Source organism: Triplophysa dalaica, chromosome 3 (assembly GCF_015846415.1).
Source record: "Triplophysa dalaica isolate WHDGS20190420 chromosome 3, ASM1584641v1, whole genome shotgun sequence".
Classification (NCBI taxonomy): domain Eukaryota; kingdom Metazoa; phylum Chordata; class Actinopteri; order Cypriniformes; family Nemacheilidae; genus Triplophysa; species Triplophysa dalaica.
In genome coordinates this window covers 25901350-25927755 of record NC_079544.1, presented here as the reverse complement: position 1 = coordinate 25927755, position 26406 = coordinate 25901350, and the positions used below count along the sequence as shown (strand labels likewise).

The following is a 26406-nucleotide window of genomic DNA, read 5'->3' as shown; positions in this document are numbered from 1 at the left end:
CGTCAGCATGACCCAATCTTGAACTCTGTTTGTGTGACTGTGGGGTGGGTGGTAAAGCGTGTGTCATACACTGGGCGTGAGGTATTCAATATATAAAGAAAACAAGACAGGAAGCTTTTGTATGCCAATGTTATCTTTTTATTGCACAACAAGTCATCATTTGTAAGGAACGCTTTAACAACATTGTCACCGATGAATCAGATCACTGAAAAAGACATGGGTAATATTTAGTAGGAGTCGTAGCTTTTCAGAGCCACAGACATCAGCTAACAGAGCCATTTAACTGTTGAATTCAGAGGATAAATATCGGGTACAGAGAAAATCAGATTCTCTTTCTGTCATTGGACACATTAGTGTACTAAATAAAGTTTCTTGACAAATTCAACCCAAAATGAAATTTTGGGGACATTATTCATTTCACTGCCAGTTAACATTTCCTAAAATACTCAACGATTAATATGGGTCATTTGTTGTTTTTTGAAAACGACATGAACCAAACAAATGGTCAACGAATATACCTTGTTGTGTCCACAGCCAAAGTCTTTACATCCTAAGTTATTATTCATAAACCTTTGTGCGCCCTTTTGTTATTGTAAACCAGCATAAGCTGGTTTGCTGGTCCTAGCTGGATTTTTAAGGTCTCCCAGCTTGATGTATCACCAACAAGTCCCCAAAACCCCATTGAAGCAATAAAAAAGTCACTCTATCCTCCTATCCTCATGCTGCAAGAGGCAAACGCATAGAGATTTATAAACAGATGCCACGGTAGCAGCTGTTTCTATGGTCCAACATATTGGAACAGTCAAAGTTGGTCCATGAACACTCAAGTGCTAGTTGACTGTGCGTCTACATCCGTAGTTATGATCATGGTGTTATGTAGACAAACATTAAAATTGCTAAACTGACACAATACAAGACAAAGGCATTAACTAACACAACATTTAAAAGTAACATTGGTTTAAAAAGTCTTTGACAACCATTGCCGTGGCTTGATTGTACTTTGGAAAATTAATAGATTTTTATTGTGAGTGATTGAAATGTGATGGACCATTCCAAAATGGAGGACACAGCAACGTGTTTAGAGCTGTCAAATTAGGCATTTATGTAATCATACAGTATCTATGGCGGTTATTCTCTTGTTGCTCATTTTTGTCAATACAAACATATTTAAACAATAAACCATAGACTTTTTAATCCGGCATTAGAAACTGCCAACCCAAGCATGGGGATTGGGCCTGACACAAGATCACGAGCTATAAGGAGACTTTTGATATTTTTTCTCCTCCAGTTTTTAAAAGAACTGAAACAGCGTGTGGTCTTCAGAATGATCCCATCACTAGCTACAGAATGACACAAAGGTTACAAGAAGGAGACGTGGAACCATTAGAGCGTAATGTTGAGGGGGCAAAAACGATTCTGGCCCGGTAAGTGAAGAAGACTGTGCCAGCGAATGAGTCTGCTGCCAACTGGACCAAACTGTTATAGCCCAGCGCACCACATGTGACCTTCAGAGGGGACAGCTGACTAATATCTACACAACGAAGTGTGTGTAAGTGCATTCCGGAGAACATCACACACACACAGCCAACAGTGATTAAGGCTTAGGGCCCTTGCAGAGAGCACCTTTAGTCTCACCATCAGTAGGGGGGACGGCAGCAAAGCAGCAAGTGCCATGAAAATACTTTTGGACACTACAGTGATGAGAATATCATATTTTTAATGATGTACTTCAGTGTACTGCAAACAATGAAAAATATTATGGTTTTCAAAAAAGACAAATATCACTTCTTAAAGGAACAGTACACATTAAAATTCTGTCATCTTTCACTTGCTCCAATAATGTTATCCTCTAAGCTTGTTGGTTGTGGTTTGGGGGTTTCCTTTGTTGGGGCTGTCTGGGTCTTGTTTGTTTTGTGGTCTTTGTCAGACAGAAGAGGAATAAAGTTAAATTATGCCATTATTATTTTCCTAGTTGATCCTGTTGTCTTGTGTTGATTATGGAATGGGACCGGGTTGGACCTGTATGGTTTCGGCGGGTGGGGCTTCCTGGGTCGCGACTAGTGGACTCTCCCTGTTCTTCGTGGCGGTTTGCTCGGTGGCATTTGGTCGGAGTCACTGAGTGCAGCTATGACATGTCAGAGGAGATCTGGCCCTACCGGCTGAGCCTGGTTTCTCCCAAGTTTTTTTTTCTCCATTCATTCATCATTGGAGTTTGGGTTCCTCGCCTCAGCAGGGCAGTGTTGGCTTGCTCCCCGGGAGACTGCATTCATTCATTTATTTATTAGATATTTTTTATTAGAATGATCTTGCTCGGACTATAAACACCATGCACTCTGCTGTGTTTTACCTTTCTGTGTTTTTCTGTTTTTCTTATATGCTCCTGTAAAGCTGCTTCGGAACAATGCACATTGTGAAAACCATAATATAAATTTTATTGAATTTTTACAAACTAGAGCGATACAGCACCGATACTAAATTTCTCATCCCAAAATCCATAGCCAGATAATTCTGAGTGATATTTGCTGATATCGATACAGATTTCTGAATGTTTAAAATTCATATATGAGTGTTATTATTGAACATCAAACTGGTGATGACCCTTAACATTTTATATATACAGAGCAAAAATTCACTGCGTTTTCCTGTCATCTTTTGATTGGCATGCTATATCGGCTATCCTCCGAAAAACGGGAGTGAATATTTGCTTTTATCAGTTCATACTGATTATTGGTCGATATATCGGTGCATCTCTATTACAAACCCATATGACTTTAGCATTTAAAAAAATGTTATACAGGTATGAACCAACGTGAGGGTGAGAAACTGGTTGCCATTATCATTTCTGGAAGACCTTGGAAAACCCAAACCACCACCCAAGGGACGTAGCACCACATCAGAGGCTGGTTTCGGGTCAGCAAAAATAGAAACAAATCCGGATCCATTTGGTCTAGAGCGGCGGAGTCAAATCCCTAATCTGACGTTCCATTGAATCGGGTTTAATTGGATAGCTTGTGTGAGATGAAGGGAAACGACACTGAGACGCATGAGAAGAAGGTAGTATGACCATTTTGAGAAGTGAGACAATTAATATAGTACGACAGATATAACTGTCCTACCAACATTAGTTTGTTTTTTAGGAATTTCAAGATCGTATCTCAGAACAGATGGATGGCTGTATATGACAGAGATGAAATTTAACAAAGCTTTGCTGCTGTTCTCCCCGCTGACAGAGTTTATACAAGAACAATTCTGACCCCTCAACTATAGACTGAAGTATTTATTAGAATGGCCACTTTGATCTTTCCATGTCCTTCATTTATTGTTGTAGGTTTTATGTTTGTTTTTTCAAAGTCAACATGAAATCCAAACTGAACCTATATCTACTTTTCCAAGCAAGATTTCTCATTGTTTCTGCGCGACAAACTTTGTTTAAAATGCACTAAACTTCCTCGCTCTATTTTCGAAATGACTTTTTCATTGGCTTCAAGCTGTGTGGGCTACTGGTTAATGTGACCCAATAGCCATAACATCGTTTTTTTGATGTAACTGAATTTACATGAATGATAGAAAATATTTTAGGTTTGAGGTTTGAATCGGGACATACGGAGATGATCTGGAGGGTGAACTTAACCGTTGACCTCCGCGTACTGATTGAAAAACACTTAAAGTTGTTTGTCAGTACTTGACATCAATCCGCTTTTAGCTTCATTGGCCGCATTTCTTGATCAATTCGATGTCCTCAAAAACAAAGACTACAGAAGTAAAACGCATTTCATGTTGACTTTAAAATGTGTGTTTAACAAATAACTTTATCAAGTGATCCTACATTAGTAGTCACTATACAATATATTCAGTAATAGCGGTTGATATGTGTTGTTTGTATTAGCTACACATTGTTAGGTCATGCTTTAAAAAGGCTCTATAAATGGCTAACAAGACAACCTGAGAAGTCTTTCTTAGGTGTGCAAAAAAGTCTACAGCTGTTTGTCATTCCGCTGTGATGTCTTTAATCTGCTACAAAAAAAAACTAAATCCTCCCACTGGACCTGTGCTGAAGTTGGGTTGATCCTTAACAACGACTTTAATAAAAATCTCGCTCAGTTTATCGTACACAGACGTGCGACTCGGGGTTCCAAACAAACAGAAATGTGCAATTCATCTCACCCCGCATGAGGGTTATGCTGGGTTAATTGTTTCGCTAACACTTTTAGCAGCTACTGTACACATATTGCAAGGTTAAAGGAACAGGTCATCTGAAAATAAGATGTATGTCATTATTTACCCATCTTCCTTTCTCACAAAACAGGACACGGTTAGAAACAACATCCCATAAAAGTGACAGATGATAGCTTTTTAAATTCTCAATTATTTCTCTTGAATGAGATTAAATAAAAATTTTCTCCTGAGAAAAAGAGACAGAAATCTGACTAATGTATCTGTCATTGGAGTTTCAGAAGAGATGTCAGCAATGTTTCAAACTGAGCTCAGATTTGTCAAGTCTGCAATCAAAAGTCAACATTATTGAAGATCCCGATGTGTACTCAAACATTTCTCATCAAATTTACCCAAATCCAGATTATTTTACATCCACAATCTGGATTTGTTTACATCTGTTCATGCATTTTAACAATTCTTGCTTTAATTTCTCCTAAGCAACTTTAGGAGAATCATCTAGGACCATCAACATTTTCCTCTGGGATGAGGGGGGAGTAGACTAAATAATGACAGATTTCTCCTTTTCAGGCTTAACTATTCCTTCAAAAAAGGACACATACATGTTGCATTTTGTCTTTCGTAGAGCCACACAAACACGCACACCACTAAAGGAGACTATTTGGAAACTAGATATACTAGGCACTAGGTATTTACAGTACATCGTGCTTTGTTAAAAAAGAAAAGAAACAGAGTACCCTGATTTACATGTGATGCAGGGAAACTCGAGGGAATCTGTATGATCTTTCCTTCAAGCGCTTGTCCCCATCACGTCAAAGTCGAACAAAACGGTGAGATTTTCCAGACAGATGACCTGCATCAGGGCTGCAGTGAGCGGGTACTGTATGAGTCCGCTTTGAAAGGACGTTAAATAGTCACATGGCCAGCCATCTCCATTCCAACAATCAGACAGCAGCTTATTCAAGGCTAAATCCATGACATATGCAAATGAGAAAACAAATGTAAAGAAAAACAGTCCAGATATTTGCGTGCATTTTCTGTCATAACCAGTGGACAAAAAACTAATGTGGTACATGAGAGAAATAGAGACAGTTTGTGTCCTTAAGCGAGGTGAACAGAAGGGTTTATACCACACATCAGGAAATAGAACTGAGTGTGCCCTCAACAAGAAACTCAATGAGAGAGATTACATTGCAAATGAGACATACAGAAACATCGACCCATTTGGCATGGACAGACTGTCATTTTCTTTCCTGGATTAATATGATCAAATTCTAATGTTACAGGAGATGCACGGGGGTGTTTGGAGGTTTTGATGATTCTATCGGGCCCGGTTGAAATTGTGCCATTATTTCAGGTCCAGATAAGACCACAATGGCTTGATGTTCTTCATGATGAAAACAAGACAAATTTTCTGTGTGGATTATAAGAGGTGTGGTCTATGAATCAACTAATTCGTAAAACATAGCCGAACATGAGTCGACAATGCAAAAATAATTTTCCTACTCTGTATTTTTCCTTACACTTTTAAAGTCCCAGTGAAATAAAAAATTACAATTCCTGTTGTAAATTCCTGTCCCGAAAATTCGAAGTATGAATCAATGGACACTTAACTGCTGATATTACCCGGAAGGGGGCCGGACTTTAGTGACACTACACTGCATTGATAAAGTTGATTGATAAAAATAATGATTTGCTAAATTAAAAAATATACTGTGGTATACAGTTAACATTAAATACAAAATAATAAATGAATTAATACTTAAATGCAAGGAAGAGCTGTATTTTGATGTAAGTGAGAGTTAAGGACCAAAGTGTCGCCTAGGAAAAAACGATCACTTCCATTTCCCATCCGTTTTGCTACACACATAAATAAATATACTTTTCCATAACAAAAACAGTACATAATTTAAGGCATAATATAAGTAGGCGAATTGGGACACAGCATAAAACAAGCTAATGAAAAAATTCTCACAATTAAAAATATTTGCCATTGGTGTAAGAAAAATGTACTTGAATTACGCCAAAATGCAATTTTAAGATTTCATAAATCGACAAACTCTTGAATCTTGAATGGCTTATTAAGTAAATAAGTGAGTTTACAGTATTCTTAAAACATCCAGACAGAAATTCAGAGTAAGAAAATCCTGTTTTGCATATCGCCCATGTCTATTAGAGCAATAAATAACAAAAATATATATCAATATCAATAGCAATGCAAAAAAATTTTTTTGTTGATTTTGCCGATAATAACCTTAACAGAAAAAAAATTACATGCGAAAATGGTTTTAGAATATTTTCATTTTTTAGATTCCATGACACCAATGTGGGATTTTTTTTTAAATTCATGAAGATTTTTTGTAATGAATGCTTTTGTTTTGTATAGTTGAATGAGCTGTCCATTTTAATCGCACAATCCGTTCAGAAAGCACTTCACCTTTGGGAATGTGGTGATTTGTGATGATTTTTCTGTCCTCTAGACCGTGCTAACGGGACACCGTGTGCTTTGTGGTATAAACATCAGGTTCAGACTAATAGTACGACCACAAGAATCACTGGCACCGAAGCGAGATTTAGAAAAATAAAAGCATCCTAGACATCTCCAGGTTTTTCTGATGGGATTACTACAAACACACAGACTCATTCTGCATTGTTTCTTATCTATTTACATGGCAGTTATTAATATTCAGATTCCATTTCACGTACATTCAAAACTCCTTTTTGCACCAAAATTCATTTCCGGATCCATGACTCTGCCCAGCCTCGCACGTACAATAATTTACAACATCATATTTACAATCTTAAAGTTCAAGTGAGAAAAAACTGCAGCAGTTGACAATGAAACAGACATCTACATTCTTATAAAGAAACAGATTCATGGATCAACAACCCAACCATTCAGCCACTGACAAACTCTGCTTTAAATTTACACGTCATTTAAATGCAGCATGTTTTAGATATTCATTTGTGCAAATTATGATCTATTTTTACGACGACAGTAGAGCACGCAACATTATAAAAAAGTAATTAATTAACTGTAAAATATAGAATAAATAGATAGATATAGAAGATTTTACAACATTGGTCTGCTTTTAAATTATATTATATTCTATTATTTCATTCGAAGTAAATATTATATATATATATTTATTATATTTTTCAATTATAGATTTTTTATTGTGATGTCAAACAATATGGAAAAAAAACTACACACAGAAAACGGTTTTACGTTAAAAAAAAAACAACGAAATATTCTGAAAAGATCCATCCGGACATAAATAAATGGTTAAACGCTTGAAAATGATATCGTAAAATCTTCCAAGATCTGCATGACCTCATCCACACGAGGACTTCAACATTCTTTAAAAAACGCTGATTTCATTGCTTACGCTGCGATTTGACGTTTATATAAAAAGGCAGGGCAAGAATATTGCAGAATTATATTGCATGTGCGGATCACAAAAACAGCACGAGTCGCATAAATATTAATCTTTTGGTTTTGTTCATTTTCTGCGAGCTAATTGAACAGGTTTTGCACTGAAAACCCAACGCGTTCAAGTCTTTTTTGCCTCGGTCAACAAATTCACTCGACTTGCCAGACAAAACCACCTAAAAATACAAATATTCCACTGAGTGAGCACCGCTCCATTTCGCTAAAACGGATTTATACATCAAACGTATAAAAAGCATATGTGATCAAGCGCGCAAACTTATACACACACGCACGCACACAAACCATGTATATGGCTTCTAAACTTAGAATCAAGGCAGTTAAATAGAGGACGTTTCCATTGGACTTCTTTTGCTCAGTTGACACAGACACATTCAAAATTTGTGTTCGAGCTCAACTTTGGTTTTCGAGTTCATACAATTGTTGTTTTGCTATTATAGCCTTTTTCCCTTTTTTCCCTCCTTATTTACATGTGGATATAAGATCGACCAGCGGTCCTTAATACTTTTTTTGATAATATCGTACAACAGTGTGAATGACAGTTATTTAGATTGCTACATAAAGAGCTTATGCACAAAGAATGAAGGCGTGTCCAAACACTTTTGCGAAGCAGTGAATTTCATAATTGTCATCTGAAGTTCCTGACTTTCATGTCACCCATGCCAAGTCCCATTGCATGACATGAACTCTATGAAACACACCACGCAACAGATAAAAAGTTCTCCCCTTCATTCGGGACGATAAAGACAATTATATTAAGAGGCGTCGAAAGCTGTACAGGGGTCAGAGCTAACTACACGATCAAGTGGAAAAGAGGCATCCAACCTCGCCAATCTACTTGTAGCAGAGACTTTAAATCTAGTAGCGATAATTCTGTCTGACTGTCCTCCAACTTTTCTTACGAAAAGCCACGACCTTACCTTCGCTAGATACGGCCCATACGAGTACAGAACTCGGGCAATAAGAATAAACCGTGACTCCCAAAGTATTTAGAAGAGTCAAAGTTCTTGTCAGAGGTTGGACGATAGCCTTGATCGAGCTGTGTAGTCCGTTTCGGGAAGGCTGACTATGGAATCTTTCTTGCGTATAGCAGAGTCCAAAGGTGCTGGTCCGACCAAGCCAGGTGAAGTGCCCGTCGGAGGCGGTGTCGAAGGGTAATTTCCAACTGCTGCTGCTTGATGTGACGGGACTATTCTCTGAGGCACGGCCCTTATGACCCCTGAGGTCCCAGGGATGGCGGGGTGAGGTGCTTGGGGTGGGCCGATCGATGTCGAGGAAGCCTTGTTTGAAGGCGGAGGGCTGGGTCCGATCGGTGGCGCTCCATCTTGGGGCAGAGAAGGTTGGGATGCAGACATAGCTCTGGCGTCCTGGGTCAACATGCCCGTTTGGTGCAAAGGGTTGGCACCCTTGAGCAGGGTTGGACGTGTGGGACTGGGGACGTGCTGTTGGATGAGTGACAGCTGAGAGCCGGACCGGCCAACCATCGGGCCGCTACCGTACTGAAATGTACGGCCACCTGGCGCCATTAGCGGGCTTTGCATCGGCGTACTGGCCATTGCTAAGGCGGTGAATGCCCCGAGTGGTACCGAACTCGATGGCTGCGACTGCTGAGGAGATACGCCGACTGGGCTGGAGAGGTTTTTCACCACCTGGAACCGTCGTACCATCCTAGGTGACTGCATGGTGCTCGGCCCTACCATAGGGCCACCAAACTGTGGACAGAAGCTCATTGCAACTGCCTGCTGGAGTGTCGCAATGGCAGAGCTGCCCTGTGATTGGCCGGGGTGGGCGAAGATCCCGCCGGGGATTGAGGGCGTCATGGACATGGCACGTGGTCGCTGAAGATCTATCCGTTTCACCATCTCGCGGTCATACTTCACGATCTCTTGGATCATCTCGTTCTCGTGGTTGTTGAAGATTCCAGAGTTTAAGTCGTGCTGGACTTTGTTTATCAGGGTAGAATTTTTCTTTCCTGTGAGAAGGAGAGTTATTGGTGATTTTTAAATAAAGTTAATCATACTAATTTCAAAATATTTTAATTTGGCTTGTTAAAAGAGGCTTTGGACAAGTTTACAGCCCAAATAAAAAACATCAGGGAAAGAAGTAATTGTCTTTTCAAATCTGAGCAATTTTGCTTCACTCACCCTATTGACTCACATTGCAAGTGCATTACTGTAAACACATTTGCGAGTCAATATCATGCTGTGATAACTGACAGCATGATAGCGATGCTGTCGATAAACCCTTGCGCCTTTTTAACCCTTAATAATCTTTTACCATCTTTATCTGTAATTGTAAGAGTTCCCATTACTGCTCACATAACTGCTCTTTCTAAATAACCAGAAGGCGGATCTGTTTTTTCTTACCTAAGCGATCCAGCCGATCAATGGCCACGGTCTCAAATGCCCTCCTCATCATGGGGTATTCCTCCAACACCTCATTAAAGTTGTCCACGGAGAGAGAGTACAGGCGACAGTAGGTCTCTGCTCGAACGCTCGCCGTACGACGACCTCTGGTCAGCAGACATATCTCTAACATAGAGAATAACCAAAGAAACTCACACATTGTTCAACACAACATATCTCATTGTGGAAGATGAAATCTCAGTGCAAACGTATTGCATTTGTACAAAATTATTCACATGATTTCTGTATATAAATGTGTATACATAAGATAAGACTGGAGCAGAAGAGTAGTCTAAAACATTCTGATATTAATGTTCAACAGCAAACAGGGACTTTATGACCTTTTCTTGACAGCAAGTGCTTTTAAATTGCTTGAAAACTAAAACTCTGAAGAGTTTAACCGAGAAGAGGCATGGAATTCGAATATCTGCCTGCAGAAAGTAATTCAATTGAATCAGACCTCATTCCAGAGAATGTGATGTGAATACTTGTTATTAACATTATTAAAATGTAGGTGTGGAACTTTATCGCGCTTTAGAGCAAAAGAAAGCCACCTGATTGCATTACACATTGCTGAAAATGAAATATCTTTGCAATATTTTAACAAAATGTATGAACTTGTGCCGCCTCAGAAACAACTTCTTTGGCTTACAATCACAAAAAAAATGTATGATCCAAACTACAGATGGAGTATATTTGATGAGAATGCTTTCCAGCATACCGCCAAACCCACCTCTGTCAGGACTCAAAACCACCTTCATGTTTTTGAGTTCTCTAACTCTCTGGACAAAGTCAGGACAGATCCATGTCTTGTGGTTGTTTTGTGTGGAGACACGTGGTTGTTGTTGTTACTTTGCACCACGTGTCAACCTGTCATGCCTCTCAGCCCCGCCTTCTGTCTCCCGTAATCGTTCCTTAGTGTTTAATCTCTGTCACCTGCCGCTCACCTCCCGTTTGTAATTATCCCTCGTTGGTTGTTCCCTATTTAATTCCCTTTTGTTTCAATGTTCCTTGTCGGGTTGTTGTCGCCATTCATGTTGGTTCATGTAATTGGTATGTTACCTGAAGTTTGGTACGTAACACTGAAGTTCTGTTTTTGTAGAATAAAAGTGTTTGGATTTTGTATATTCTTCAGTTTTGTTTCTCCTCGTGGGAAGTGTTTATTTTTGAGAGTACGTCTCTGTTTTGCCCCATCGTGGGGTTTTGTTTTGTTTACTTAAATAAAAGTATTTTGTTAACTTCGTCTGCCTGCATCTGGGTTCTGCTAATATGTTTTGTGACAACCTCACCAGGCATTCGTAGTGAATGTTCAAGGTTATTTTCTATTTTTAGGTTCTCCAGGATTTAATTTACCTCACACAATATTGGAGCAGGAGTATGAAACCTCTCGCTCTTCCGGATGGGAGAGAAATGTCCCGTAAGAGTCTCTGTAGATAATAAACATCATTCATCCTACGTGTTGTGCTACAACCTCTGTATTAAATCCTGACCCATCCATCAGGATCCTGTCTTTGCTCCATTTCCCTGTCGGCTCCCCAAATCAATCCACAAAATCCAATACGCAACCTTGGATCAGGGTTTCTTCCCTGGCTAATTTGAAAGAAGATCGTCATCACAGCACCTTTCGTCAAACCGAGAGCTTGTGAATCAAACCACGATCGAAGGTAAAAGTGTTGGACACATTTTTTGTGGATGTACACACATGGTCTTGTTTAATTTGAATCTAATTTGTCCTTTTTCTGACCGTAACCTTTCACTATACATGCATACAGTGCACACCAACACACCTTATGTATATAAATTAGCATGTGATGTGTTAAATGGCATTTACAATAGCTTGTTAGCAAGTGTTACAAAATTAGATTTCTTATAATACTTTCTGTGTTACTACGCTATTATATCTGTGACTATTTCGCTTTGTCACAGAGTAAATGTAAAAAGCACTGTTTTTAATGTTTAAAATTCATAGATATAGATAAAAAATTCTGGCTCAACACAATACAACTCATATGTGAAACAACCAAATACATGCAGCATTAAACATTCATAACGTTTGAGATTTAAAACAACCGTGTGGCTTTCTTCATTTTAAGAGGATTTTTACGAAAGCTTTTGTCTAGAATTTGGAATCTTCAAAAAAATCACTAAGATCAATCTTGAGAAAAATATATAAGAACTGTATTTAATGTTTTTTTCTTAGGTTGTACATAACATTTAAACTTAAATTAGAATTTAGAAAAAAAATAATCAAATTCGGTCATTTACTCACCTTTGAGATGTTCCAAATCTGTATACATTTCTATGTTCTGATGAACACAGAGAAAGATATTTGGAAGAATGCTTATAACCAAAAAGATATCGACCCCCATTGACTGCCATAGTGGGAACAATTACTTTATATTTTTTTTTTCTGTTGAACACAGAATTTAAAGAATGTAGGACAGCAACAGTTCTGGTGCACTTTTGACTATTGTATTTTTTCCTATGATGGGGGTCGAGATCTGTTTGGTTATAAGCGTTCGTCCAAATATCTTTCTCTGTGTTCATCAGAACGAAGAAATTTGTAAATATTTGGAACAAATCGAAGGTGAGTAAATGACAGAATTTACATTTGTGGGTGAAGTATCCGTTTAAAAATGTTTCGTAAATTTCACCCCAGGATTTGAGTAATTTTGATGAGAAATGTTCATATTGATATCTTCAATAATATTGAGTTTTGATTGCAGACTTGACAAACCTTGAGCTTAGTTTTACACATTATTGACATCTCTTCTCTTGAGATTTGTGCCTCCTTTTCTCTAAAGAATTAACTTAGGTTGAGACCATTTTCTCCATTAAATCTTACTGATGTCAAGGAAAAGTGAGATAATTAAGCCCCTTTGCACTTTACAAGAACATCCACCAAATTTAGTCTCTAAATGAAACATGGATGAGTTCAAAACAGCAATGACATTTTTCACTGTGTAATACTGAGACACAGACCTTTCTGAGACTGATGTGTAGTATATCGGATGGCCTCTCTCTTATTTACCATCTCAGGCTACACAAGTCGTTATAGTTTATCTCTGACCTTTCCAAGGTCATGCGCTGAGAGCTCTTCCAAACCCTCCTCCCCCCTCTGGCTAAAGAAACGTCTGACTCATGCACATTTGGGGCTGCAGAGAGATTATATTCCACAAACACATCTCACCACACACAGCGTCTACAATTCAGCCACCTTTTGGGTTTCTCTGCCAACAAATAGACTCCATAATTGATTTTAACGTTTTGCTTTGCATAATTCCCGTAGATTTATAAAAATGTTGAGATACAATGTTGTTTGGTTACCAGCAGTGTTTTTATATTAATACTAGGGGTATCATTTTTTTAAGGTAAATTTAAGTCATTAAGGTTTTGAATGTTGGACATGAAATTGAGTGAATGATGAAATTTAACCAGATGTAACCAGATTTTAACCAGAATTCAATTTATACCGTGCATGTCCTGTCAAAGTTCAATTCATTTATCATAAATACAATTATGTTACATAGCTACAATGCTACAATGGAAATATTATAATAATAATAATATCCACCTTAAAATATCTTCAGGTGTTATGGGGTTCAGATAGGATTTAAATACTTTAAATAAAGAAATTGATGGTTCCATCTAATTTATGTGGAAATAAAACAAGAATAATATGAGTGGTTTTATACCTCCAAAATAGGAGCCATCTGAAAGTTTCATGCCAGAAGATCCTTTGGTAATAACATTGACGACACCGTGTTGGATGAAGTACATCTTCTTGCCGATGGTTCCCTCGCGGATGATGTAGTCGGCCGGTTGGAAGACCTCAAAGCGCAGTTTTGTTAGCATGGCTGTCACAAAGTTGGGTTCAGCATTGGCAAATAGAGGCATAGAGGCCACCAGCTTCCGGCAGTTAAAATTCACTATTTCCTGTGACATGATACAAACCGAGATTAAATTAGAAATGCTACAAAATTTATATACACAAAAACTACCTTAGAGTGAATCTCACAAAATTTCGGGATCATATTTTACTTCTTTTCAAATGCATTTCTATAGCACTATTCACTATTATAAACTGTAAACATTTGACTGTATACTGTATTTAAAATATATAAAAAATAATTTTGTTGTGAAACGTGACCCAGACATTTCTTTATGAGACTCACTCAAATATAAGACAATCTAGACACAAACAGTGTTGGTTTGGATCGTTGTGTTCTGTTAAAACACTGTAGTAAAAGCTGGACTTTATAAACAGAAAGGATTTAGCTGTTTGTTGAGCTGGAAAGCTCAGACAACTAGAAGGTCTTCTGGGAGATTTTTCCATAGATGTTTACAGACACAGACAAACCTTTGCAAACACACACACACATACTCACCTCTCTGAGCGGCTCATTTAGTTCCTCAAGGATACTTTCCTCATCAAACATCTTGCCCTGGTAGCGGTGCTCATAATAATCGTGGATTTTCTGTCGGAAATCTGCTGGAAGTTTGTGGAAGGACATATATTGTTCCACTTGTTTGTACTGCAGAGAGAAAGACATTTTCATGAAATATACAGCATTTTCGTCAACATCAGGCACTTTTATGTCCCGGGCTGGATTTTTTGTTATCCTAAAAGCCAAGGTTTAACCTTAAAACCTTAAACTGATTTGATGAGTTTCATATTTGAGTTTAATAGTCCTAAAACCAATGGTAAGGTTTTTACATTGTAAAATGTATATCATAAAATATATATAATAAATAAAATATATATATTAAAATGCATACATTTGAAGAATCATTCTTAAAATAAGATTTAGGGTTGTCAAACGATTAATCCTGATTAATTTCTTTAAGAATAAAAGTTTGTGTTTACAAAATATATGTCTGTGTACTTTACAAATTAATTTTGTATTTATAAAACACATGCATTTATTTACGAAAATTATAAATATTAATAAAAATGTATGAATCATTTAAATTCTTGTTAAATTTAAACAAATAAATGAATACATGTAAATATTTCCTAAATATATTTAATGTACATGTATGTTTTTTATAAATACAAAATTAATATGCACAGTGCACATACATATATTAGTGTAAAATATGCAAGAACATAAATAAATAAAATGTACACCACCACACATCATTTAACAAAAAACATCATACAATTTATACGTAAACACTTAAATGAGACACAGTTTGTGTCTGTGTGGTAGAAACTTTCAGTGATATCTATTAGTTTTTCTTAACAAGACAAACAGAGTTATTTGTGGAGACAGAAAGAGAACGACAATGATGGAAAGATTTACAGAAAACAGGTCAGACTGTGATACATTAGCATTGCAGCTCTGTGCATTCCCTGTTGCTCAGCTGCATGTGCTGACAACAGTGTTTCTGTAACACCTGTGAAGGTCTGTGAACCACTTGTGAGAATAATTATCAACATGTAGGACTTTATAAAGGTCTCACGATAACTCTTATCCCTGGAAGTGGGCTGCAGCTCTCAGCATTGGCTCGAAGTCAACAGTGTTCAAAGATTCTTTTAAATGGGTCATGAAAAATCTAACTTTTTTGATACTTTGATGTGAAATAAATAAAGAGTTTGATGTACTTTATAAAAAGTATTCTCTGACTCAGGTCTAAAACCTAGTGAGCTTCTTTGCTGACTACAAAGCAAGCATGCTGACTGAAGTGGTACATCATAAGTGACTGATCTGAATCAAGTGTACTGATTAAAGTGTTTACCTTGAATGTACTGTAAAATCCTTTGGAAAAAAGAGTCTGCAAGACGCATAAATGTAATGCTGAATGAAAAATGCAATGCACTTATAAAATATCAAGTAATATAAACACTAAATAAAGTAAAAACACAAATATTGAGTTTGAAAATATTAACTAGATTGAGCTGCTTCATTTTAGGCAACTATTTTGGCACTATCCATGGGTTTTACTGGAATCTGCAAGAAATATTGGTGCCTGTTTAGGCCATAAAATAATGAAATGAATTACATTACATTGCATAAAATAATTTAATAGAAATTAAAAATAAAATATATTTTGGGTTCTTATTTCAGGGGAAACATTTGAAACACTAATGAGACTTAGCAAAAATGTCCATTTGCTCCCCATTAAATCTCAATGACATCTAGTGGAAATAACTGAGATATTAAAGAGATCACATCTCTGATTGTATTTCTTAAGGATGCTCATTTCATTATGATCTTAACCTCCCAATAATCATTCTAAGATGTCACTGTTAGTAACCCAGGCACTCATTTCCTACACAGATGAGACTCCTCGCACGTCTCACACTCATTATTTAAATTATTTAATTTGGCTTTAAATGAAGCAATAAAGGATGCAATTTTGAGCGATGACGGCACGCACAGGACTATAAGCCCAACCATTAAATACAATTCTCTTCATCAGGCCATCAGTGAATTACTCAGATCAACACAACTGCTTCTTTAACAAACTAACTGCGAGATGTGCACGGAACAATAGACTGTTAGGATATAGGTCCACTAAAGCTGATCCAAATAGTTTGATATCATGTGTCATTGAAAGACAGACTGAAAATAGTTTTTTCCCATACAGAAGGTGTGCTCAAGATTATTTGCATGTTCCAAACCCGAGTATGTTGAATATGATTGATGTGCTGTTTATGGTGGTGAGAGGTTGGTCACCGTCCTGTCACTCAAATGTCAGACTGAGATGTGCAGAGAACAGACGGGCAGACAGCAGCAGTCAGAAAGACTCGGTAGGCTGGTGCAGATTTAGAGCATGTCTTACTGAAAGCCTGTTTATAAACATACACTCTCTCTCTCTTTGCTATTCCTTTTAGGAAAGCAGAGAAGGTTTTAGACCTTCTGGTGTGGTTTTGAATTTTGAGGAGAGGTGCATGTCTGGTGAGTCGGCTCACAGAGTATTGTAGTCATTTCAGAAATATTCATTACGTGGAGATAGTTGCTGCATTAATAGGAGAATAGAGGAGGGAATTGAAAGAGATAATTAAAGAGTAAAGTAGAGAATTAAAGTAAAAGGAAAAAAACGAGGTTAGACTGAAATGAGAGAAAAGGAGAAGTTGTGAGAAGAGAATGAGAGGGTTGAGAACAAAGGAAGAGAAATAGAGAGAAAGGAATTAAGGAAAGGGGGGAGAAAAAAAGTGAGAAAATGAGAGAATGATAGAAGAGAAACGAGAGAGAACGAGGAGAGAATGAAATATGAAAATGAGTGAATGAGCGAACAGAAAAGAGAAAAGAAGAACTAAAAGACATAAAGAGAGAGAAATGGGGAGAATAAAAGAAGAGAAAGGGAAAAAATAAAAGGAGACAAAAGAAGAGAATGAATGAGAGAGTGAAAAGAGGGAAAAGAGGAGAAGAAAAGACGAAACGAAAAGAAAATGAAAGGAGTGAAAAGAAGAGAATAAATAAGAGAAAGAATGAAGAGGTGAGAAAGAGGGAGAAAGAAAATGAAAGGAGAGAAAAGAGGAGAATGAAAGGAGGAAAAGAAGAGAGAAAGAATGAAATGTAGGAAATTGAAACAGAGAATGAAAGATGAAAAAAGGGAAAAGGAAAATGAAAGGAGAGAAAAGAAGAGAATAAAGGAAGATAAAGAATCAAATGAAGGAATGAAAGGAGAGCATGAAAGGTGAGAAAGAGGGGAAAAGAAAATGAAAGGAGAGAAAACATTGAATAGAATAGAAAGAGACAATATAGGGGGAGAAAGGAGTGAATGAGAATAAATGCAGAGAATGAAATGAGGGAAACAGGGAGAATAAAAGAGAGAAAAGAAGATGATAAAAGGGATATTTTGAACAAGAGGCTTGGTTTGCCAGAAAAACAATCCTCCCGTTCATCTGGATCTGAAGGATTACGGATGTTAGAATATGGATATTTCTCTTAAACAAACAAATCGATTCCCTTCAGAAGACCTTGCCGTGTCAAGCAGTTTTTTGATCAATGGATGCACTTTTTGGAGCTTCAAAAAGTCGACACCCATTCACTCACATTCTACTGCTTGGAAGTAAAATGATACGTGTATTATAACTCATTATTCTTCAAGAAAAAAAACAAATTCAGTTCACCTGAGGGTTTGTAAAACATGGGGAAATATTGATTCAAGAGCTGCTTTAAAGAAAAAAAGCGGAAAAAGAAAAAAGAAAGTAAGCGAGTAAAGAGAAAAAAGGAGAGAAAAGAAAAGAGACAGTGAAAGATGAAAGGAGAGAATAAGATGAACGTATGAAAGAAGAGCAAGAGAAAGAAAATAAAAGAAGAAAAAAGAATGAAAGAATAAAACGAATGATAGAAAAGGAGAGAATGAGAGAAGAGAATGAAAAGAGCTAGAGTGTTTTGAAACAGCACAAATGAACTAAATGACAGTTTTATAAACAGCATGAGAATAGCGGGACACCATATTGATTCCCTTCTAAAGATTTTCTAGTAAAAGCAAACAAGTCCCTCCTCGCTCATTCCCACCTCAAATAAACGGAAGCGTGTGAGTGTGTTTTGTGTGTGTGTGTGTGCTCTATGTTGTCCTGGTGTACTCTTGCTGAAAAAAAAGATGGAGAAGACTAATTTCAGGTTTCATATCAGGGATGTATTATTCACTGCACTGATTCTAGAATAAATCACCTCATTACGACACAAAGCACATCTCTACCTGCGGGTACATTGAGCCAACCAAAGCCAGACTGGCCTCCAGTGCCACTGTCTGAACTTTTGTAGAAAACTCGTCACTGTTACGCACCAAAATGACTCGCTGCGTATTAAGACACTGAAACCAGCTTAACGCTACAAATCCTTTGTTCTCTTCATCAGCATCTCGGCTTGAAACGTTAAATTGAATGTTACTTTAGTCATCTTTATATCAAAATGATGTTTTATAAACAAAGTTCGGGAGGAGCCGGAGCATATAATCAAACCCGGCTGGTTCGCAATCAGCAATCATGGCTTCCACCCTACCTGCTAAGCGAGCCAGCCCATAAATAAGCAAGACCTCTTACCTGCGACATCTCTTCTGTTTCTAACATGTCTGAGACCCACGAATCCGCTGTTAACGACAGCCCAATCATGCAAGATACTCCGGCCTCTTCGAGCGCTCGGCAGCGTTCCATCCTAAGCCCGGAAGCTACATCCCAACCGGCAGAACAAGAACGAGGCCGCCAGCAAAGCCGACCGACTCGTCAAGCCTCTAAACGCAACCGCTCTTCCGTACAGAGCCAGGTTAGGCCCCCGTCCTCCTCACCGGCGTCATCATACGCCTCGGCGCACTCAGTAATCCCAGCCATCGGGAAGTGGACAGTCGCAGGACTGCGACTCGCACTGTCCAATCGGGATGTGAACCTGAGCAGCCGGCTGAGCAAAGCCGAGCTGTACGACATCTACGTCGCGCTGCAGTCAGAACACCCACCAGCCAGATCTTCCCCGCAACAGGAAGTTGCTAATGAGCCGGTTCAGGCTTTCAGGCCTCCTTCAGCCCGGGCAGGGCCTTCCGCCGCATCAGCAGGGCATGTCAGGGAAACCCCAGCCCGTCGCAGAAGGATTTCGGCCAGTCTGGGCCGCGCGCCGGATGAACAGCACGAGCCGCTGCATACTCCTCTCCCCGCGGCTTCACAGGAAATTCGGCCCGCCCCCACCATCTTCAACTACCAACATCCAACGAGCCTGCCTCAGCATGCGGTTCCAGATCGCTTCCAACCTTTTCCCCTCACATCTGCAAGCTCGTGGCCAGCGGCGCCAATGTCATCCACTAACGTGAGACCGCCTCCGTCAGCGACACAGGCCCCGGCTCAAAATTTCCCTTACCTCCCCCAGAGCTTCGGCCATCCCTCCTTCCCTCAAGCCCCCGCCATGGATGCCGCCGCTATCGAAAGGCCTCCTCCGTCAGCTGCTCCAGCGGCCGCAATTCCCTCCCTCCTCGCTCTGCCTCAGGCCCGCCCTCAATTTTCATTGGCCTCAGCAGCTCCTATGCCGGTGCCCATCAACGCCCCGGTCCTGGAACCGCCCCCAGTGTCCAGCAACATCAGGGCACAGATTCTAGCAGGTGCGGATGTCGATTTATTTCACCTTTTATCTCCACTTTCACCTCCGCCCACGGATCGCCAGATCACATACGGCGATCTAGAATTCACATTTAAAAACACTTCCTACAGTCACTCCCGTACGTTGTCCTTCCCAGAATTTACAGTTGCATTTTCACGATTTTCCGATGTCATATGCACGGTGCTCCCTCACAGGAGACGCGAGCTTAGCGATTATCTTGCCATAGTCGCGGAGCTCGCACTCTCTTATGGGGGGGCCCATTTCTACACCTACCACAAGTTATTTTCGGCGAAATGCGCAATTAGGGTGGCTCAGTGGAACCAGTGCCCTTATTGGGGAGCACTGGACACTGAGCTTCACAATAGGGTGTTTTTGGGTTGCAAAAACATTTCATGCGCGGTGTGCCGATCCATGGCACACAGCACCACCGCCTGCCCCTTGGTCACTCCTTCCATACCCCCACGCCCAGTCTCGCCTCATCCCGTTTCAACCGGTCAAATTCCGCGCCTGCTAGATCTAAATACCTCTGCAGCTTCCAACACCCGTTCGCACGAAGTTTGTATCAGCTTCAATACAGGACGGTGCACCAGGCAGAGGTGTCGGTACTTGCACGTGTGCAACCATTGCGGCGGCGCCCATGCCCGCCTTGTTTGCCCCGTTTACAAAGCTGCAAATAAAAAATCAAAAAATTATTTCTCGACTCCTGTCAATGTTTCACATTTGTCTGCCGAACTATTACACCACCCCGACCCTTCCTTTACAGAATACCTTGTGTCCGGTTTCTCATCAGGTTTCAATCCCGGCATTGCGAGTTCCATTTCCCACAGTCTCGTCTGCCCCAACCTTCAGTCCGCGCTAGCCGAGCCCGAGACCGTAGATCTCCTTGTCAAAAAAGAGATCGACGAAAGGTTTTTGATCGGCCCCTTTTCCGCACCACCGTTCACGGTTTTCCGCGTCAGCCCCATAGGCATAGCCACGCGGAAATTCTCGGGAAAAAAGCGTCTTATATTTGATCTCTCATCCCCTCACGGAGCTCCCTTCCCAAGCATTAATAGTCTCATCCCGCTCGAAGAATTTTCGCTACACTACCACGACATTGAGCAAGCCATCACCCTGATTAAAAAAGCCGGTCGCGGAGCTTGGATGGCTAAAGTAGACATTAAATCCGCGTTCAAAGTAATGCCGATTCACCCAGACTTTTGGCATCTATTCTGCATTTGTTGGCGCGAAAAATATTATTTTTCCGTCCGCCTCACCTTCGGATGCAGAAGCAGCCCAAAAATTTTTGACATGTTATCAGAAGCGATTTGCTGGATCCTATCCAACAATTACGACATCCCTTTCCTCATCCACCTTTTAGACGATTTTCTAATCATCTCGCCTCCCGACTCCGTCCCAGCCGCGCATCTCTCTAAAGTTCTATACGTCTTCGAGAAACTCGGTGTCCCTCTAGCACCAGAAAAATCGGCGGGACCCAGCACTTCAATCGAATTTCTAGGCATCAAGTTAGACTCGCTCAAATTCCAAGCCTCCTTACCCAAGGAAAAAATTGACAGGACCATTCTGATCGCCCAATCATTAATAGATACCCCGCAATGCACAAAACGCGAGCTTCTTTCAATACTCGGTCACCTGAATTTCGCGATGCGCATCATTCCGCAAGGTCGCTCGTTCGTAGCGCATCTCCTCTCACTCGCTTCTTCCGCCCACGCTCTAGAGGATTTAATCCAGATAAACAGCGCATGCAGCGACGAGCTAAGTTTATGGATCAAATTCCTTAAATCATGGAACGGCATATCCTTTTTCTACAACGACATGTTGTCTCTTCCCGTCGACATCCGCCTTTTTACCGATGCAGCCCCATCTGTAGGTTTCGGGGGATTTTACCAAGGACGTTGGTTCGCATCTACCTGGCCGCCCCAACTCGCAACATTACCGCAGCATCTCGCGTCATCAGCCCTCTTCGAGCTATATCCATTGGTAGTAGCAGCTCAGTTATGGGGGAAAGAATGGTCCGCCTCCAGCATAATGGTCCATTGCGATAACGAAGCAACGGTACAGTGCATAAATAAAGGACGTTCCCACTCAACCGCCTTAATGCCCCTTCTCAGAAGCCTGACATGGATTTCGGCACGCGATCAATTCGTTCTAACAGCCAAGCATATCCCCGGCTCCAGAAATCAGATTGCTGACGCACTGTCCCGCTTTTCATTTCAGAAATTCAGGCAGCTAGCGCCGGATGCGGACCTCTATCCAACACCTGTACCTCCATATTCAGAATTGATCTTCATATAAATCACCCTTTAAAAGCCATGCTGGACGTTTCACTCGACGCCATCATTCAAGCTGTCTCCCCAAGGACCATACAGCATTATCTCACAGCCTGGAGAAACTTCAAAGTATTTCACCACACCTATAACCTCCCCTTCCCAGATTTCTCTCTCCTCTCCATCACATCATTTATCTCCTTCCTAAGTACCATTAAAAATCTTCAAGCAAGCTCAATTAAAGGATACTTGAGCGGAATCCAATTTTTCCATAAATTAATGTTCAATGCCCCTTCCCCAGTCATAGCCAGCTCCCAAGCTTCCATGCTTATAAAAGGCATCCAGAGAAACCGACCCGCCCTCCCAGATGCCAGACAACCCATCACTATAGAAATTTTGAGCAAATGTATTACAACCCTTCGCAGAGGATACCACTCCAAACATACAGCTCGCACGCTAGATGCCATGTTCATTCTGGCTTTCTTTGGATTTCTCCGATGTTCGGAAATCTCCACCACAGCAAATTACGATCCCGCAATTCATCCCAACTTTTCAGATCTATCAGTGCTCGATTCGGAAACAATCTCCTTTTTCATCAAGCAAAGCAAGACAGATCAAGCCAGAAGAGGACATTTTATTTACATCTTCAATCTTCAAACTCCACTCCAGCCATACCAAACCCTCGTAGCCTACCTCCGTTTTAGAAGATCTCAAGTCAAATCACCATCCGAACCGCTCTTCGTAGACGATTCAAACCTACCCGTCACACGCTTCTGGTTCCAAAAACACCTGAAGTCAGTTTTGCTCCACTCCGGCATTCCAGCAGACCATTTCTCTAGTCATTCATTCCGCATTGGCGCAGCAACTACAGGATCACAAAAGGGCCTTTCTCAACTTCAGATTCAAGCGCTCGGACGCTGGTCATCTGAAGCATTCAAGACTTACATCAGGTCTGACCGGGCCCTCATCAGAGAAGCCCATCGGACACTCATCACCAGACTCATCTAAGTATCAAATAAGAAATCCCCAGCCACCCTCAGTTCGGCCAGAGCCCTGTTTCCCCCCAACGATCCAACGCAGCAAAAGCGTTTCATCAGAAGCCTCAGGGGCCAATGCTTTCTATACTCTCCCGCAGCAAACTCATGCTCTGCCGCAGCAGACACCAATTCTACAGAAGCCAGTATCGCCGCAGCGACCGTCCCCGCAGGGCCCCGTGCTTCGGCCCCGTGCTCTGCCGCAGCAGTCACAACCATAATCCAATCCCTCCCCATGTCACCTTCCCGAAGCCAGTATCGCCGCAGCGACCGCCCCCGCAGGGGCCCGTGCTTCCTCCCGTGCTCTGCCGCAGCAGTCACAACCACCGTCCAATCCCTCCCAGTCTCCATCCCGAAGCCAGTATCGCCGCAGCGACCGCCCCCGCAGGGGCCCGCGCTTCATCCCGTGCTCTGGCGCAGCAGTCGCAACCTTTATCCAATCCCTCCCAGGCACCTTCCCGAAGCCAGTATCGCCGCAGCGACCGCCCCCGCAGGGGCCCGTGCTTCCTCCTCGTCCACTGCCGCAGCAGACACAACCTTAATCCAATTCCTCCCAGCCACCTTCCCAAAGCCAGTATCGCCGCAGCGAACGCCCCCGCAGGGGCCCGTGCTTCTTCCTCACGCTCTGCCGCAGCAGTCACAACCTCTATCCAATTCCTCCCAGCCACCTTCCCGAAGCCAGTATCGCCGCAGCGACCGCCCCCGCAGGGGCCCGTGCTTCTTCCTCATGCTCTGCCGCAGCAGTCACAACCTCTATCCAATTCCTCCCAGCCACCTTCCCGAAGCCAGTATCGCCGCAGCGACTGCCCCCGCAGGGGCCCGTGCTTCTTCCTCATGCTCTGCCGCAGCAGTCACAACCTCTATCCAATTCCTCCCAGCCACCTTCCCGAAGCCAGTATCGCCGCAGCGACCGCCCCCGCAGGGGCCCGTGCTTCTTCCTCATGCTCTGCTTCTTCCTCGTGCTCTGCCGCAGCAGTCACAACCACTATCCAGTCCCTCCAAGTCACCTTCCCGAAGCCAGTATCGCCGCAGCGACCGCCCCCGCAGGGGCCCGTGCTTCCTCCAGTGCTCTGCCGCAGCAGTCAACACCATTATCCAAATCCTCCCACTCACCTTCCTTCCCGAAGCCAGTATCGCCGCAGCGACCGCCCCCGCAGGGGCCCGTGCTTCTTCCTAGTGCTCTGCCGCAGCAGTCACAACCTTCCTCAGCCCTTCCCACCCAAGTTTCCCCCCCACAGGGGGCTCGCCTTGTCTACACACCCTCCCACACAAAATAATCAGTTCCCATTTCCAACCCAGCTATTTCAACTCATCAGGCCAGCTATCATCCACGCCACAGCAGGAACTTGCCCTATCAAGAGTGTCATCCCTTGCACCGCAGTTCCATCCGCTCTCGCCGGAGCTCACATCAACTACCCACTCGCACACCACGCAGCCTCTAGCCTCGCCTTTGGGGGGTATGCGCTGTCCGGCTGCTGTCTAGTTCTACGCCTTTGGGGGGTTTGCTCTGGGTTCGGGCCGTTTCCGAGCTCGGGACACTCACCCTAGCAGGGGGAGTGTTCCGGGTTCAGAAGGAACCGGCGAGCTCGGAGCCCGCTCCCCGGACAGCACGCCAAACACGCATACCTTTTACACTTCTGCTAACCGTTTATTATCTGCATAGGTGAACTCGTGAAATGATGTTTTATAAACAAAGTTCGGGAGGAGCCGGAGCATATAATCAAACCCGGCTGGTTCGCAATCAGCAATCATGGCTTCCACCCTACCTGCTAAGCGAGCCAGCCCATAAATAAGCAAGACCTCTTACCTGCGACATCTCTTCTGTTTCTAACACCCACCCCACCTCCCCAGCTCCTTCCCCCGAACTCCCCTGTTAGCAGAATCCGGGGGGTTTGCTCTGGGTTCGGGCCGTTTCCGAGCTCGGGACACTCACCCTAGCAGGGGGAGTGTTCCGGGTTCAGAAGGAACCGGCGAGCTCGGAGCCCGCTCCCCGGACAGCACGCCAAACACGCATACCTTTTACACTTCTGCTAACCGTTTATTATCTGCATAGGTGAACTCGTGAACTGACATTTCGTTCAAAACCGTACCTGGCAGCTCAACTTAAAGATAATTATTATAAGCTTACAGCTGAGATACCTGGTAAGATAAGGAGTTTGTTGATGTTGGTCTCATTCTAACGTCAGTGATGCTTAGGGAGGACACAGTTGATGAAGTGCAGCAGTAATATAGGAGTCTCAGTGTTTAGCCAGCCGCAGATGTTAGTGTATTTTGAGCTGAAAGTAATGGATGTTATGGAAGAAACACAGATGATAAGGAGGTTCTACGAGGAGAAGATAAACGATTTAGAGCATGGTGGAGAAGGAGAGAGAGAGAAGATCTAGAGTTATTCGTCACGCCTGTTTCCTCAGGCTGTATAGAGCAGCAGCGGGCGGTGAGATGTCGTGGAGAAACCCGAGGGACACAGTTTGGTGTGGTTCTCAGGCGGGAGCATCCGTTGACTGCAGGAGAGACGCCTGACAGACATTGTTCTTGAAACAAAACATTTCATAACAAAGGCCATCGGGTTTGAAATTCGTTACTTTTTTTTATGAAATATGTTGGGCCTGTCTGCGAGAACTGGTACAACAGATCTACAAAACGGAGTGATTCTTTCGGTTTGAAAGGAGCAACCACCTAGCAGAAAGAAACTATCTGACCTATATGCAAAATGTCTCATGACAAATGAAAAAATCTTAAATCAAACAACTGCGTGATAATGTTGGTTGAGGTCAGCTGTTAAGAAATGAGTAAGTATGTGTAGACCAGGGGTGTAAAGATACATTTAATTGACGATTCAATGCAATGATAAACAAAATGAATAAACGTTTGTAATTTCAATTATTGCTGAATTTAAATAAATATATCTAAATATTTCCTTAATAAACATAAATGTATGTGTATGTTTTCTTTTTGTTTATGAACACAAAATTAATATGCACAGTACACAGACATCCATCCATCCATCCATTTTATTCCGCTTAACCGGGGCCGGGT

At 41.6% G+C, this 26406-nt stretch overlaps 1 protein-coding gene across 1 annotated transcript in view; it reads right to left on the bottom strand.

Annotated features, from left to right (window-relative positions):
* Positions 1-130: 130 nt before the first annotated feature.
* The window catches only part of LOC130417577 (potassium/sodium hyperpolarization-activated cyclic nucleotide-gated channel 2-like), a 53530-nt gene continuing 27254 nt past the window's right edge, over positions 131-26406 (bottom strand). The window contains exons 5-8 of the mRNA XM_056743217.1: positions 14418-14564; positions 13725-13965; positions 9991-10155; positions 131-9596 (exon numbers count right to left, since the gene is read on the bottom strand). Of these exons, the coding sequence (XP_056599195.1) occupies positions 8635-9596; positions 9991-10155; positions 13725-13965; positions 14418-14564 (1515 nt within the window). The 3' untranslated portion in view covers positions 131-8634. The remainder of the gene's footprint in view (positions 9597-9990; positions 10156-13724; positions 13966-14417; positions 14565-26406) is intronic.